The sequence below is a fragment of the Pezoporus wallicus genome, unplaced genomic scaffold (genome assembly GCF_028554395.1).
Source record: "Pezoporus wallicus isolate ANWC-B61680 ecotype Strahan unplaced genomic scaffold, APGP_CSIRO_Pwel_v1 scaffold_13239, whole genome shotgun sequence".
Taxonomy (NCBI): domain Eukaryota; kingdom Metazoa; phylum Chordata; class Aves; order Psittaciformes; family Psittacidae; genus Pezoporus; species Pezoporus wallicus.
In genome coordinates, this window is record NW_026642052.1 from 6,716,011 (window position 1) to 6,732,754 (window position 16,744).

Consider the following 16,744-nt stretch of genomic DNA (forward strand, 5'->3'; position numbering starts at 1 on the left):
GTAGGGGTTTAGCAGTGCAAAAAGAAAACCACCATCCCCCAAACTCAGGCAGAGAATCCTAGGAGAGCAGCAAGGCAGAGGAAATGGACTGTATCAAGAATATTGGCTGACCGGAAAAAAATATAAAGCACAGCGGATGTGTGCTCCCCTAGTAGGCTTAAAACACACTGCATTAAACCAATTATCTAAGGGGTGTTAAAGATACCCGGGACATTTCTGGACTTTTGAAGGTATCATATTTAAAAAATTGTAAGTTACAGCGCAATCGGTTTTGTGTTTGGAATGCAAACTCCAGTTGATGAGTGGTCCCACAAACAGAAGAGGCCTGGTGTCTCCACAAGCCTCATGAAATTTAAGATTGTACATAATCCAAACTACTTGAGCAACAGGCCAAACAACAGTCAAATTCTATCAGAAACACTTCAGAGATCTTTGGCTGATGCCAGCATACTCCAGAAGTATCCAGGAGCTGTTAAATTCAGTATTATTTATTATTAATAAAAAAAAAACAAAACCAAACAACCAACCAAAAACCACACACATCAACTTTATTTCAAGTAAACTGGGGGAGGCACATCAATAATCCCAGGGCCACTGTGGTGCCAGCAGTGAAGTAAAGCACAGGGTCACAAAACATACCAAATCTATTCCAATTAACACCATGACAAGCAGATAGGCTAACTGAAGGGTGCTGTTCTAAAGTTCTTCATACTTAACTGGTCAATGTAGAGAGGCTGCAGCACACAATACTTACAATTCAAGACTGAAATAAAAATCAGAAATATTGTGTTGGGTTTTTTTTCCCTCAGAACTGAAAGCAATGTAAACTAGGATTAAGATTATTAGGAAGTAAATCTTAGAAGTTTTCTACCATTGATTCAAGATCAGGTAATTCCATTCTTCCTTTGCAGGAAAAAAAAAAGTAACTCAATGAAGAAATCACTTGATGTACATCTTTTTTAAATCTAAAATTATGCAATTAAAGAATAGCTATGCTTGAAAAACCTGTGTAGCTCTGGCAGTCATAAAGCAGCTCGAGGTGAGTGTCCAGCTCTGCTGGACTACAACAGAGCCATTAACATGGTCAAGATGAATGTACAGAGATATGGCAAACAAACATCCTGCCTTACTGTAAGCTATTATTTCAGTTTTGTGCTCTGAGAGCAAAATGACAAGACTGGCAAGATTCACAAAAATTGCTATTCATACACTGCTTCATGTTCATGACACTCAAGTGAAGATAAATCTACATTTAACTCTCATCTCTATGTGGCTTTAGTACTTTCATTAAAAGTGAAACTTTCTGTCAGATGAAGACAGATATTTCTATCCACAATGTTGTGAATAAATAATAAAGCTCAAGACTGGTAATTAAATCACTGAGCAAAACACAGTATTTACTTGGTTTCTAGAAGTATTTTACGTATTTGCCAATACCGAAAAATGTCTTCTTAGAAGAAAACAATTTTCCTAAAGTGTTAGCTTATAGTGAGTAAATTGAAACAGTTATTTCCTAGTATTTATGCCAAAAATACATTTAATGAGTGGAAAAGGTTTGCTTCTTCCTTAAAAATATCCAAGCATAGTATTAGCTGGCAAGGAGAAAGTAGCAAACAGAAATAAGGAAAAAGTTTTCTGCTCTTATCAGACTAGCCCAGCAGTAAGCAAACTCTATGCTGTGTACTAACTTTCCCAGCTACAAATTATCTCTATATTCCCAACTGCAAGCTGGAAAACAACAAAAATGTAAGGAAAGAGAACAGGAAAAGGAAGACTTATTTTTCCACTGTGCCCAAAGATTTCACAAATTTAAAATGGAATACTTGAAGAATTTTAAAGAGGATACAAATCCCCAAACTGCTTCATTTCAATTGAAGTTTTCCCTATAAGCACCTGTAACTTCTGAGCAACCACTAATCTTAAAAAAACATGAAGGCAACTTTTCTTTTTCATGTATCACACATACAGGTCATTCCTAGAGATTCTGCTTTTTATGGGTAACAACTGTGCTCATTAAGACCTATACAAGAAGCCAACTGCCACTGGAGGTGCAATACAGTATTCCTAATGATCAGTGCAGACTAGACTTCCACCACTAGTTAACTCAGCAGATGTTAAACTCATTAGTAAAATAGTAAAATCTTTTTCATTATAGAGCTGGCAGACCACTTTCATTAAAAAACCTCAAACCTAACATTTTTAGACTACAACAGCACCAGGAAGAACTAAGAAAAAAGGCAGCATGGATTACTAGTCAGCTACAACTTCTCCCTCTTACATTTTTAGGTAATATCACTTCACATACGCAATAGCACTATAATTCAAAGGACAGGAACTTGGAACTCTGCAGAGTTATTATCACAATTTTATGAGCAAGAAAACTGAGGGACAAAGACCATAAGGTGTGCTTGTGTCAACACCAAGAGCATGCGGTTTCACATTAATCTGCTGTAAATTAGGGGGTGGAGGAGGAAACAGACAGAAACAGCTGTCCTGCCCCTGCTTCCAGCTGTACACCCCTACCACTTCCCTGGAATACCCTCTCAAAACCATGCAGCTACACAACGAACGTGTTTAGTGCACTGATCCTAGAAGAAGTTGTGCCTTTTCAAGTGGGTTCATTTCTCACTTGGTCAGCGCACCAGTCTGACAGCCCTCAGCGACACCCAGTTACATGCAGTGCCCCATTTAGTAATGCACAAGAATTTCAATTTATATGGTCCCCAAGAATAATCACAGTGCTGACGTAGCCTGGCAAAAAAAAAAAAAAAAAAAACACACAACAAAAAAAAAACCACAGAAACCACTTTTCAGTGTCACTTGTTCCTTTGCTTACTCGTTATGGAGAGGTACATAAGGTGAATACTAAGAGAATCAGCTAAGTTACTTCACGCTCCAGCTGTTCAGATGTATGAAGCCTTAAATCAGAGGAGTAATACAGGTTTTCTACCCTGGGTGCTTTTCTGGGTTGTGGGTCAATCGACAGTAATAGTAATTAATAAGGCAGGCAGGACAAGATCTGGCAGAACTCAACAAGAAACCCAAAACTTTCAAATGCCCATCTGTCTATCCTCTTCTCTATATAATCCTGTCCTCTATGTAATCTTGTCAGCTGGTTGCAACTAAACTAAAATCTTGACATAGCCTTAGAAAGCACACACAAAAACCCCAAACAACACTATTAACTCAAAGTTTAAGGCAAACAAAACTATTTTGTTTTTCAAAGAGCAACAGGGCAGGTAAAATCCTGTACTCTATATTTTGAAAGGCTAAAGGTCAAGCTGATAACTGCCAAGCATAAGAACACAGTGGAGGTGGAAACAAACTCTTGTATTTTTATTAGGCTCTTTCATATCACTCTCTTGCACTATATACACAGCCAATTTCTCTAATGAGCACCTATAGATCAGGTTTTGAATCATGAAAGGCTTTTGACAAAGAGATAAAAACACAGGACTGACTGCACCAAGATTTTCAGTGATGCAACTGTTACAGTGTTTGACCTCCCTGGGGACTGCAGCAGAAAGCACGGCTTGGGAAGCACTGGTAAAATCAGCTAAGCCTCCTCCACCATGAGGTTTCTTTCTACAAGTGGAAGTCTACTAGGGATGAAGGGACACAGGCTCCCACAAGGTCTACAGAGATGAACCCTCCCAAAAAAAAAACATTACAGAAAAATCTTGTGCGGATATGAAATAAAAGGGCCTCAAATGAAAGCATAATGAACACCTGCAATTATGCTGTTAATTAGCTATCTGTATCACAGCATTTCTCATATGCATTCTAGATGCCACAGAAGACTTCTTTCCTGTCTTGTATCCTCACAGAGATTTCTGCTAAGACCTGGCATTTTGGCTTTCCATCAGGACATATCTAAAGTACCAAGAGCAAAATAGCCTCAAGGCTCCTCTCCATTTTCCCAGTGCAGTACCTCACAAACTACAAACACAGCAAAATTCTTTGCCCCTCTGCACCAGTCACTGCAATTTTCTAACACGATAAAAGGTGGGCACTTGAAAAAAATCACTCCAGCTCAATCCATCTTGGGCACTAACTGCAAAAACAAAAAGCTAAGTATCTCAAGAATTACAGCTCACACTCTGTTTAATCAGCTAAAGCATATGCTAGGATATGCTGCATAAAACCTGTACAAACTGATACGCACCAGCTATGGTTTCTGGCTTTTTTAGATGGCATCAGTTTCTCTCTTCCGTTTTCTTTTGTGCCACAGAGTAGGAAAGAACACGTTGTTGCTCAAAGCAGAGAAAAGGCAAAGGCACACTATCACTGCTTTCCAGAGCAGGCTGGAAGAGAGGGCAAAATAGAGAGCAACATGTGAAGAGTGAACAGAAAACCTTTCTTTCCTGCAATTTGAGGGCAAAAAAAAAACGTGCTAAGGAATTACCTGGAAAAAAAAACTTGCAACTGTATCAGGCAGATGAGAATACCCTCAGATTTCTCTTATGAAGGTAAAAAAGAGAAACAAAAGGGCAAAGCATCTGAGAGGTAAGAAAAAAATAGGTGTTTTATTAGAAAAAAAAAAAACAAATAAATAAATGGTTAGACAGTTTGAGATGGCAACAAGAACTAGATGTGTCCTCAAAATAAGGATTCAAACTGCTAAGCAGGTCTGAAGAGCTTCACGGGAGCTTCACTTAAACGCCAAACATGTTTTACCACTGCTGTCCCACACTTCACATCTCCTTTGGCATTTTACTTCAAATGCATTTGCTTTAAAAAGTAGATATTTGAAGCACATTGTCACTTCCAGATTCACCTTCAACATATTCTTCTGCATGAAAAAAAAAAAAAAATCAATTCACAGCTGTCATTTCCCAATAGGTACAGCAACAAGTTACTGAACTATTCAGCATTCAGAAGCTAAGATGGAAAGTTTACTGGTAGAGTGTCTGCTGAAATAGTCAGAGGAACAGACAGCAAATCGCTCACCTATCTCTGGATGCTAATCAGGAGGAAGGAATTCCCTTCCATCTTCTGCCTGCAGTGATAGTGAAGCCCATCATTTGCAAACTTACTAATAGTAAAGTAGTGTTTACTCATTCTAAACGTAGGTGAAGGCAAGTGCTCAATGCTACAGAATGCTAATTGGTAATAACCAAACACTATGCATTTCTAAGTCAACACACACATATTTGAAGACGCAGTGAAATATGAATGGCAGCGTACCAAAATACTGAGAAGGAATTTCACAGAAGTAAAAAGAAAGCTTTACTAACATTTGTTGATTAGAAACAGAGACTTGTCTTCATGGAACAGATTCTGTTCTCAAGGACACCAACTGAAAAATACTTGACTTGGAAATATGAATTCAGAATGTTGATAACTTGTCTAATTTTTCAGATTTGTCACTCTTGCTGCCACAAAAAAAGTATAATCATAACATCACCATAGAATTCTCTGCTCAGTTCAACTTAATACAGGAGTATTTTTTCAATCCTAAAATAGTTCATCTGCAATATCCTTACTCTAACATCACAAATTTAACACATGAAAACAATTCATTCTCTTCAGCAGAGGCCAAAGCTTGCAAGGAAAAGAAACAACTGAATGACAATAGTGAAACAGACATAAAGGTTAAAGAGAAATGCAAGTTATCAAAAGAAACCTTTGAGAGACACTTCTTAGCTATACAGAAGTTTTGAAAAGAACCCTATAAAAATTAACTTTTCATTGCAGGCAATTAGAACACAACAGCTTTTAGATTTCAAAGGAAGACACAGAAAAACAGAGAAAACCATGATATATACATATGTAAAAGAAGAAAAGTGATACTTTAAGTCAACTATTTAACAGGAAAGGCAGAGATGACAACAGCAAAATTAAATGTCTTTGCTCAAGTCTTCATGAGGAAATTAATTAGAAAAATATTTCTGGCAATTTTTAACAAGGAGTCAGAAATACAGACTAGAAAAGAAAAATACTCGTTAAATATTTATACAAGTTCAGTGCATTCTAGTCAGCAGAACATGACAGAATTGATCTGAATTTCCTGGAATAACTAGCCAAAGTGATTACTGAACCATGAAAAATAACTGCAGAGATCTTCTGCAGAAAGGCAAGATCACAGAAGACTGAAGTCAGGCAAACAGGGGGAGGACCTTAGCTGTTTTTGATCAAACACCCAAAGGTTTCACAATAAAGCTGAGCCATTCAAGCTGCTGTTTATTTGGGCAACAGTTAGCCCTTTTCCCTCCTACAATACTGTCAACCTGGTTCTGGAGCTTGTTTGACCTCTTAGTGAGCTGGGTTTACTGAATCACCTCTCGGTTCAGTGCACCCTATGAAGTAGCTGCTCATCAAGGGGCCAGATAAGCACAGATGATATCATCAACAATTAACCCTTCCAGCAACAGCCAGTTGATAGATCCACCCAGTCACAGTATGAAGTCTCTCCCTACTTTTGAGAAGCAGACAAAACACCATGAGAACAATCACCGATAACTTGCACTACAGCATTCAAAGCATAATTATTTCTCTTATTCATTTTCCTAAAGCAGACTGAATTTGCTGGGCAATCCCAGATTTGAAAATACATTCTTCAGCTTCAGTAACTCCATAAAACAGCAGGAAGTTTGAAATCCCATAGAGCAATACCAACTGCCTTGTCTCTGGGGAAGGCCCAGCCAAAACTTAATCGCAGTGCATGCCTAGACCAGCATCTGCTCCTTTAGCCCTGATCTTGTAGCTAATGAAGTAACCATCAGCCAGTACAGATTTGTTTAGAAGAAAGAATCTGATTTCCTTTTGATAACTGAACTACTTAAGAGGAAGATGATTTATGTTAGAGATCATGCTTTCTTGAAGGTTTTTGATACTGTTTTGCCTTAGAGCAAACTAATACAGTCCACAGGAAATCACAAGGTGGCTCAAGCACTCGCAAATGGTGCTCTCAATCCACAGCTACCACTGTTTCCAACCAAACCACAATGGCATTTTCAACACATGATCAGTTGAAATCTGTGATGCCTCATGACAGATATGATAATTTCAGCCACAGCTGGAAAGCAGGAAAGCTGGTAATATACAAGTGCTACACAAGACCATAATGTGACAACAGAAACAGTCTCTACTGGACTTCGACATGCTGACTTGTAGAAGCGTGCACTTCTCCACACAGGATAGACGACGGATGACAAATATGAAAGGAAACCTGAGAATCAGTCCTCGGAGACGCAAGGGATTATAGAGAAGCACAAAGAGAGCATTCTGCTGTTAAAAAAAAAGATTGCAGAATAACACAAATAACACATCCAAAACGCATCTGCTCTACTCAACACCAGCAGTTTCCCATTTTGCACAACAGATTTCAGGAAAACAGACATAATTAGACTGAGGTTTCACAGTAGCTTAAGCCAATCTATTTTCTGGCTGACACAGTCCCACCCTCTGTCTCACACTGGCTTCAGTGCAAAACTGACCAGCTCTTTCTGGCAGCACTACATCAGCAAAAAAACCACCATGCTTGGGGGAAGAGGAGGTAGAGGGTGAGGGGGTGGAAATGGGTTTTGCCAGCTTTTGTGAGCCTTTGTGAGTCACTTCAAGCGCTGATGGGAGCAAGAAAGCCACGCAGTCGTAACAGCGGTGGTCAGATAGCTTAAATTGTTACAGAACAGCAGCTTTGCCCTCACAAAAGCAACAAGTACACTGAGATACAACAAGCCTGACCTATGTGATGAAGCAGAATGAATCAGCTTGCTCAAGCCAGAAGACAGGTAACTAAAACTGAGAATACAGCTACAATCTGTCAATCGGCACAAGATCTGTCTGAAAATGAAGAGCAGTTCACTGGAGACAGGAAAACTGAATCTGCTCTATTTGTAGCAAAGATGACATCAGGCATTAGGAAAAGCATTTCAACTATAAAGACTGCCTGCTGTAGCACCCCACTACCTACAGCGGGGTACAGTCTCTGAGGACTTAATATACTTAGAGTAGGCAACACATCTGGTAACATTGTGGGTTTTCTTACTAAACAGAATTTTAGTTATTATCCAAGTCCAATGAACCATGTACAACACGGGCAAAAATGCCACTTACAAATGCAGCAACCATACAGTGCGATCTCTGCTAGCAACAGTTAAAAATGTAGGTAACTTGCCTAATGCACCAAACATCTTAAACCTCTGATTCACTGTTCTATCTCACAGCAAGTCCTGGAAGAACAAAATAAACGGTGTCTCTCACTGTCCTAAAGGATTATTTAACTACCTACATACTTAACCCACCAATAACATTATAGCTGTTCCCCTGGAAAGCAAAGCATGAATGCACCTCTGTCACCTTAACTAATATTTGGTGAAATTTACTAAATTCAGCCACTAACAGACAGCTATTGCAGTGTACAGGGATTGTAAGAAACCGCAGCTAACATGTAACTCACAAAATTAAAGACCCCTCAAGGACGAACCAAATTTATAAAGAGAATGGCTTTAGAGATTATAATTGCCGTGTAAGCAGAACTACAGTCTTATCTAATTACACCTCAATCACACAAAAAGGAAAGGCAAACAGTTCAGAGGTTTTTCTGATGCAAAGCTAGCATTACTCTAATACAAAGGTCACAGGCCAGGCACAGTCTCCAAGTTCTGAAACAGGATTACAGGGTGCAAGACTGGCACTTTCTGAAGCATTCATTCATTCATTCCTGCTTGCACTTCTTCAAAAGAAAAAAGAAGCAAGCAAACCCCTGTACGAAATCTTTTAGAAAATGAAATATAATACTGCAAACCACATAGCTTTAATCAAATTTGCCAACATTTACGAATCATTCCTGCCCAAGCAGTTTTACTTTTATCAAGTCACGGTAAATTTGGCCAGAACTTCATAGGAGGCTCAAAAGTGACAGAAATGCCTCCCTAGGAACAAAACCTAAATAACTACTGTATCTGGAGGTTCAAACAAAACCTGTTTAGCTGCTGTCAGCAACATGCTAACACTGCTGCTGGGGGTCAGGAGGCAGAGTCCCAGGTGTTAGTTTCCCTTCATGTAAAATCCACTCTGTTAAGGTATCACAAGTTTTCATGCCACCAGAGATTAAAAATAAACTGTAAATTCACTCAGATAGAAGGCACAGTGAAATTACACAAGTTCTCACCTTCTCCCCTCCCAGCCCCTCTGCCCAGCCTGTTTAGTTAGCTAACCTAGCAAAAAACAACTCGCATTTTCTCTACCCTATCAGTAAATTGAACAGGCTTATACGAAGGGAGCTGATGGGCCCCAGAGCAGTACAAGGTGGCATGGGGAAAACAGGGGAAGGAAGCGTGAACTCCCCATCCTGCTGGCAGCAGTAAGCTATCATACTATCTCTCATGTAACTTCACCCTCCTTTTACATGTCTGCTAGCCAATCTGGTTGTTCAAACAGCCATTTATGCCCAGAGATGGGAGGCACTACTACTTTCAGTACAAGTACTGGCTCTGAAGTGTTTTCCTGAAACCCTTCCATTTCACTCAAATCTGCTGCAGCAAAGTTTGCCTTTCAGGTGACACATCACTCTTCACTACTAAATACCCTGATGCAAGAATAAAAAATAACTTTTGTCTACGTTATACATAGTTAAAATGAAAAACCCTACCTAAGGTATCTTTAAGCTTCTCGCCAATTAATCGCTGCGATTATAAACGCGAGCACAGCGGCTTGTAGACCGCTAGCGAGTACTACGCACAGCACCGGTGCCTGGCACTGGTTAACTAACGAGAACGGGCGTGCACGCCGCCTGCCCCCACGCCTCCCCCCTCAGCACAGCGGCTGCCGCTGCGCCGCGGCCGGCCCCGGGGCTGCAAGTCCGCGGGCTGATGCCGGCCCCCCTGCCTCTCGGTCCGCCGAGAAGGCGTGGTCCCGGCCGAGCAGAACGGGACACCCCGCCGGGGTCGGCGCGCAGCCGCTGGGGTACGAGAAGCGACGGGAGCGCGGGTGTGAAGGGGCCGAGCGCGGCGCGTCGGAGAAGGCGGCACCAGCAGCCCCACTGCCCGTGGCGGGAAGGGCCGGGGCACCTGGAGCCCCGCCGCAGCGCTGAGGAGAAGTTGCCGGCGGGGCCGGGGCGGCGGGGCGGTGACAGCTGCGCACTACCGAAACCCTCCCTCCTGCCTCCAGGGCGCGGGGCAGAGGCCGCCCCCACCGCTACCTTGTCGCAGTAGAGCCCCACGAGCTGCTTCATCCGCCAGTGCGGAGCCGAGAAAACATCCACCTCCTCAGGGAAGGGAGCCATGTTCTCCCCATAGAGCCGCGGTGCTAACGGCGGCGCTAACATCCGCACCGCGCATGCGCCGCCGAGAGCGGCCCGCCACACTGCGCATGCGAGGCTGACCCCGCCCCTTCCCGCGGAGTGCAGGCTGTGGCGGGCTGGAGGCGGTCCCTCAGCGGCGGGGTAGGGTTTGGGGTTGCTGTGGTTCAGGGCGGGACGACTAATCCGCGTCTGCGGGCGGGGAGCCGCGCTCAGCAGTGCCAATGCGGGAGAGGGGGGCGGCTGACCAGAGCCGCGGGAGTTGCTCCCGGGCAGCTGCCTCTTGGTACCGGGCCTTGAGGCCCACGGGGTGACCCGGCACCTCAGAGGCACGGAAGTTTTTCTGCCTTGGGAAGGAGTTAAAAATTGTATTGGGCGTCACAGGAAGCCAGGACAACTCGTTTCGCTTGGAGATGAGAGTGCTGAGGGGTAAAGAGGAGCATAGGAAGTAGTGTTTGTAGGGAAATACCGAAAGGGGGCCTCAAAGAAAACTGGGGAGGGGCTTCCTTTAAGGCCCGGTAGTGACAGGACAAGGGCTAATGGCTTTAAGATAAAATAGGGAAGAAGTTCTTCACTGTGAGGGTGGTGAGGTACTGGAATAGGTTGCACAGAAATGTTGTGGATCGTTGAATCACCTAGGTTGGAAAAGATCTTTTAAGATAATTAAGTCCAACCATTACTGCAGCACTGCCAAGGCCACCACTAAACCACTAAGGGCCTCATTGTCACCTTTTTTGAACACTTCCACGGACTGATTCCACCACTTCTTTGAGCAGCCTGTTCCAATACCTGGTCACCCTCTCAGTGAAGAAAATTTTCCTAACATCCAACCTGATGCAGCTTAATGCTCCATCCCTGACAGCCTTCCAGGCCAGGTTGGGTGGGGCTTTGAGCAACCTGGTCTAGTGGGAGGTGTCTCTGCCCATGGAACTGGATGATCTTTAAGGTCCCTTCCAACCCAAATCATTTTGCAGACATACATGGCCCAAACTGATCTGCAGCAGGCAATCTGCAACCAACTTCTTGCTGCATTGGTGCCAAATAAGTAGAGTTTAATGTGTTTAACATCTTAAGACAAGCAGGAACACCAACCTTTGATACTCATCTGCCCATGCAACAATTCTAAACCAGCAGGAACACTTAGCAGAATTGAGATTACACCCAGTTTGGAAAAAAAGTATAGCTGTCAGCCAACAAGGCAATGTGTAGTAAAACTGCTGACCAGCATGGCAATGTGTAATAACTGTCCCCCAAACATACCATCAAACATATAATAAATGCAGCAGACTTTCTGACCAAAAACTATTACTGTACAAAATCTACATTGCAGATATTAAATACACTAAAAACCAATTTATAGATGTAAGCAATTAACTGTAAACAGATTGAAGTATTTCAAGCAAGGGCACACATATGTTGTTATTCCAGTATTCCTCAATGAACTAATGTCTGGGTATAAAATGTGAAATTGTTGCTGGTAAAAGTAGTAGATAGTGAATTGAGAAAGAGAGACCATGCAATGAGGGTTATCTAGATCACACTGTGCACAATAATCTTTTTAGCTCTTTATCTAAGGAAATGAGGCTTAAGCAATTACGGTATTGGGTGTTTCCTTTTCCATTCTTCCTTTCCACCTCAAAGGATTTTGAACATGCTGGCCTACTTAAATCATATTTGCAAATATGTATGAATCTTGGAAGGTTAAATTTGTACAACTTTGTGGAAAAAAAGTTACACATGTATGAGAGACTGATCTGACATCAGATTCCACTGTCCATTGTCTCAAAAATTGGTCTGAGAAGCTGAGGTGGAAATCCACCTATTTTTTGTCTCAGAGATGGGTGTGAGGAGTTGAGATAAGACTCCAGTATCCATTGCCTGGGGTGTGAGGAGCTGAACTGGGACTCCACCATCCATTGCCTGAGGGATGAGTGGGAAAGAGCTGAGATAAGACCCTTCCATTAACTGTACCATTGGTGTGAGGAATTGCTACCCATTATCCCAAGAATTGCTACAGACACCTCTGTGTGTGGAGACAGGTGCAGTTGAAGAGCTGGCTGCAAGACCAGGGAAACTGGTCCACCAGGAACGAGTAATACATGACATGAAGAACAGAGGTAGTGCCCCCAACTCATTATAAAAGAGGGAAAAGGTAATCAGGGGGAAGCACATTGCCAGGGAGCCATTGCCATGAGGATGACTCCAGAAGGACACCTCTGTGAGAGCACTCCACCGATGACTATTATGGACCCCAAGGGACACCCTCCATGAGACATTGCCATGAGGGCAACTCCAAGAGACACTTCACAGGGTACCTTCAAGGGGACTCCAGAAGAGCACCTCCACGAGGATCCCCACTTCCCACGGACTCTTGGGGGACCCTGTGGTCCGACTATGAACCCTGAAGAACTCTCACCACCAGTGACGACGACAGTGGATTCTCGAAACACTGCTGGATCCATGGTGCTGACTATCTCTCTGTGCACCCCAAATCCTTGCTTCATTTTCTACCTTTTTTCCAGTCTGTCCTATCGCTATCCCCTTTATTACAATTTCCTTTTTTTTAATAATAACTGCCTTTTTGTAATAAACCAACTAATCAATTATGATACTTGACCTCATTGGCATCTTCATTTCACTCTTGGGATCATGAACTGAAACAGGGTCCGGTGCTGGGGTATCCCCCAGTCGGACCCTGACAACATGAGAGAAGAAAAAGGCAAAGCAGAGGTCTTGCATAGCTGGCCAGGTGGTTGTATCTACTGCTTGGCTAATAAGCACAGCTCTGGCTTTGGGCTTGTGCATTTCTTGCACAAAGATTGATTCATAGCATACTAGGGAGCAGCTGGGGCCTTGGGTTACTGCTCTAAGTTGAATTACGCACAAAAGACACAAGCCCGCCAGAAATAATGTTTGTTGAGGTTCTTAGCTTACAGAGGAGCTTGTCAGTATGAGCAGTTCCAAAGTCTTATTTCCAGGCCAAAAGCATGAAGTCATGCAGAATTAGGGTTATTCTGCCAGCAGTTCATGCCTGAGTACTAATAAGGGATTAACGTTCCCTCCTGTTGCACCTTGCTCTGCTGGAAGTTACCCCTCCCATCTGGTAGAAATAACAAGAGAGAACGTGTCCGTTCCTCAGCTTCCAGGGGTGCAGAAGATAATATGCCAAATTTCATGATCGTTTGAGTTAATTTTCAGTTGGTGAACTAAAATATTTCCAGAGCAGATATGCTGCTAATTTTGCTGACTCTCCTTCATGGGCAATAACTTCTTCTAGGAGAGTGAGGCAGAGAGTGAGGGACAGCGATATGCATCCAGTGTGAACTGCCAGAGCTTGGAAGGCAAGATGGGACAGCCGGTCTGTGGCAGTGAAGTACAGTACAATAAGGCAAATTGGCTGATAATGGGATTAAAATACTGACATTTTCATGGACAAGTTTAAAGGGAGGTTTGGTCCTTTTCTACAAGACTTTACAAGGACAGAAGATTTCTGAGGGTAGATCATTAATACCACAAAGACATCATGTGATCCAATGACTGGAAGCTAAAGGTAGACAAGTTCAAGCCAGATATAAGGTTTGACACTCAAGGCTATCAAACCAGTGCACAATTTCCCAAGGCATGTTAGTTTAGCCATCATATGAAGAATTTAAATCAAAACTAAGAACATATATTAAAAGTGGCTGGGCTGAGTCAAATCAGAGGCTCTTCTGGACTGGTGTTCTGTTTCTAGAAGTGGCCACAGAGGGAAGGGAGCTTGTCCTGGGTTCAGCAGTAGCAGTCATTTTTCTCCTTCTTGGTAGCTGGTGCAGTGCTGTGTTTTGACTTTCAGCTCGGGAACAGAGCTGATAACAAGGATGTTTTGGTTTGGCCAAGGACTTTGTGAGCCTCATGCTCTGCCAGGGAGGAGGGGAAGCCGGGAGGAAGCAGAGACAGGACACCTGACCCAAACTGACCAAAGAGCTATTCCATACCACAGCACGTCATGCCCAGGATGTAACGGGGAGTTAGCCGGAAGGGCTGGGAGACTGCGGGGTTGGAGGAGGTATCGGTCGGAGCTTGGTCGGGCTTGGGGGCCGAGTTATCGGTCAGCTGGTGCTGAGGTGTTGTATTCTCTTCCCTTGTTATTTCCTTTATCATTATCATTGGTGGTAGCAGTAGTGATTTGTGTTATACCTTAGTTACTAAACTGTTCTTATCTCAACCCATGGGAGTTGCATTCTTTTCAATTCTCCTCTCCATCCCTCCGAGAGCAGGGGGAGGGCAAGAAAGGGGGGGGAAGTGAGCGAACGAATTACCTGACTGGGTTTAAACCACGACAGAGCTCAATAGGATGAGATGGGAATCCCAGCAGTTGTTTGACTCATTTCCATTACCTCTGGGATGTTATGTCAGGTCATCTCTTTTTTGGAGAACACCACTGAGCAGCACCCACATCTTCCCGAAGTTGAAGAGTCCTGAATGGGTGTGTCCTTAGAGAAAGGCTAATACAAAACTTGATATCCATCTTTATGTCTTTTCAATTTATACCATATAATTTAAGCAGAAGTTTTAGTCTCAATGCAAAACTCTGTAACAATTTCTACCCTGTTCTAAATAGAAGGTCCCATCAGTGATGCCTCTGGTTTCTGTTAGGCCAGAAGTAACTGAACAAAATCTGGTTGCAGAAAAAGTGATAATAAAAACATAGACTTCATCGATTGTTGTCCTCTCTAATCCTGAATCCAAAGCAGTAACTTGAAACCATTTGATTAACGTGCTGGTGCCCTATCAGCATGGCCATGTTTCAGAGAGGTTAGGAAGAGAAATGGGGAGAAAAAGCATCAGAGAAGTAACCGAAGTACAGCGTTTACCATGTCTCCACCATATCAAGCACAACGCTGCACATGCTTTTCTGGGTAAATCTGTCTTTCCTGAAGACTCTTTCCTGTTAGGGTGGTGAGGCACTGGAATGGGTTGCCCAGGGAGGTTGTGAATGCTCCATCCCTGGCGGTGTTCAAGGTCAGGTTGGACGAGGCCTTGGGTGATACGGTTAAGTGTGAGGCGTCCCTGCCCATAGCAGGGGGGTTGGAACTAGATGATCTTAAGGTCCTTTCCAACCCTAACGATTCTATGATTCTATGAATGAGCAAGTGTGTTAAAAATAATTGAAATCTTAGTCTTTGGTTAAATTTTCGCTATGTGTTTAAGACACGTTTGGACACCCTGAACAGATAGGCAAATCTGCTGTTGTTGCTACTGGTCTCTAGTTAGCCAAGCTTGTCCAGAGCGGGCAACTGCTGCTATCTGCCTCTTCATGTTCCACTTCATAGAATCACGGAATAGTTAGGGTTATAAAGGACCTTAAGATCATCCAGTTCCAACCCTCCTGCCGTGGGCAGGGACACCTGACACCATGTCACCCAAGGCTCTGCCCAACCTGGCCTTGAACACCACCAGGGATGGAGCATTCACAACCTCCTTGGGCCACCCATTCCTGTGCCTCACCACCCTTACAGTAAAGAATTTCTTCCTTATATCCAATCTAAACTTCCCCTGTTTAAGTTTGAACCCATTACCTTTGTCCTATCACTACAGTCCCTGATGAAGAGTCCCGCCCAACATCCTTACAGGCCCCCTTCAGATACTGGAAGGCTGCTATGAGGTCTCCATGCAGCCTTCTCTTCTCCAGGCTGAACAGCCCCAACTTTCTCAGCCTGTATTCATACAGGAGGTGCTCCAGTCCCCTGATCATCCTCGTGGCCCTCCTCTGGACTTGTTCCAACAGTTCCATGTCCTTTTTATGTTGAGGACACCAGAACTGCACACAATACTCCAAGTGAGGTCTCATGAGAGCAGAGTAGAGGGACAGGATCACCTCCTTCGACCTGCTGGTCACGCTCCTTTTGATGCAGCCCAGGATACGGTTGGCTTTCTGTGCTGCAAGCACACACTGAAGCTGGCTCATGTTCATTTTCTCATCAACCAGCACCCCCAAGTCCTTCTCTGCAGGGCTGCTCTGCATCTCTTCTCTGCCCAGCCTGTAGCTGTGCCTGGGATTGTTCCGACCCACGTGGTATCTTTATAACACGTTTATGGGAGAAATCTGTCATCAGCAATTTACTCAGTAATGAGCAAGGTTTTGCCTTTGGCAGAATCCGTCAGCTGAGTACCAATGTTTCAATGTAAGTATGACACTATATAAATTAAGTACATAAATAATAAAGATGTAGATATTCACAGAGGCGTGGAGGCCGTTTAATAGAAAGAGCAAAGGAACCAGCGTGTTCCTCAGAAATTTGAGTCTATGGGCAAATTAAGGTTGTAAAAATACTTTTTTTTTTTTCCTCAAGGGGAGAAAAGTAATATGACTGTATTTGCACAGAATATTTACACAGAAGTTTAGATTAACTGATGCCATTTGATGATTTAGCAAGGCACTTAGGAAAAAGAAGGTGGAGGGAGGATAACAGTAACCCTAGAAGTTGAAGAGATTTCTTCAGCGCACAGGAAGTATGGCAA

General features: G+C 43.2%; 1 protein-coding gene across 1 annotated transcript in view; it reads right to left on the reverse strand.

The window, feature by feature from the left end:
* Window positions 1–10,312, reverse strand: part of FBXL5 (F-box and leucine rich repeat protein 5) — a 35,855-nt gene extending 25,543 nt beyond the window's left edge. Inside the window, exon 1 of the mRNA XM_057426635.1 lies at window positions 10,145–10,312. Within this exon, the coding sequence (XP_057282618.1) occupies window positions 10,145–10,270 (126 nt within the window). The 5' untranslated portion in view covers window positions 10,271–10,312. The remainder of the gene's footprint in view (window positions 1–10,144) is intronic.
* Window positions 10,313–16,744: the final 6,432 nt, after the last annotated feature.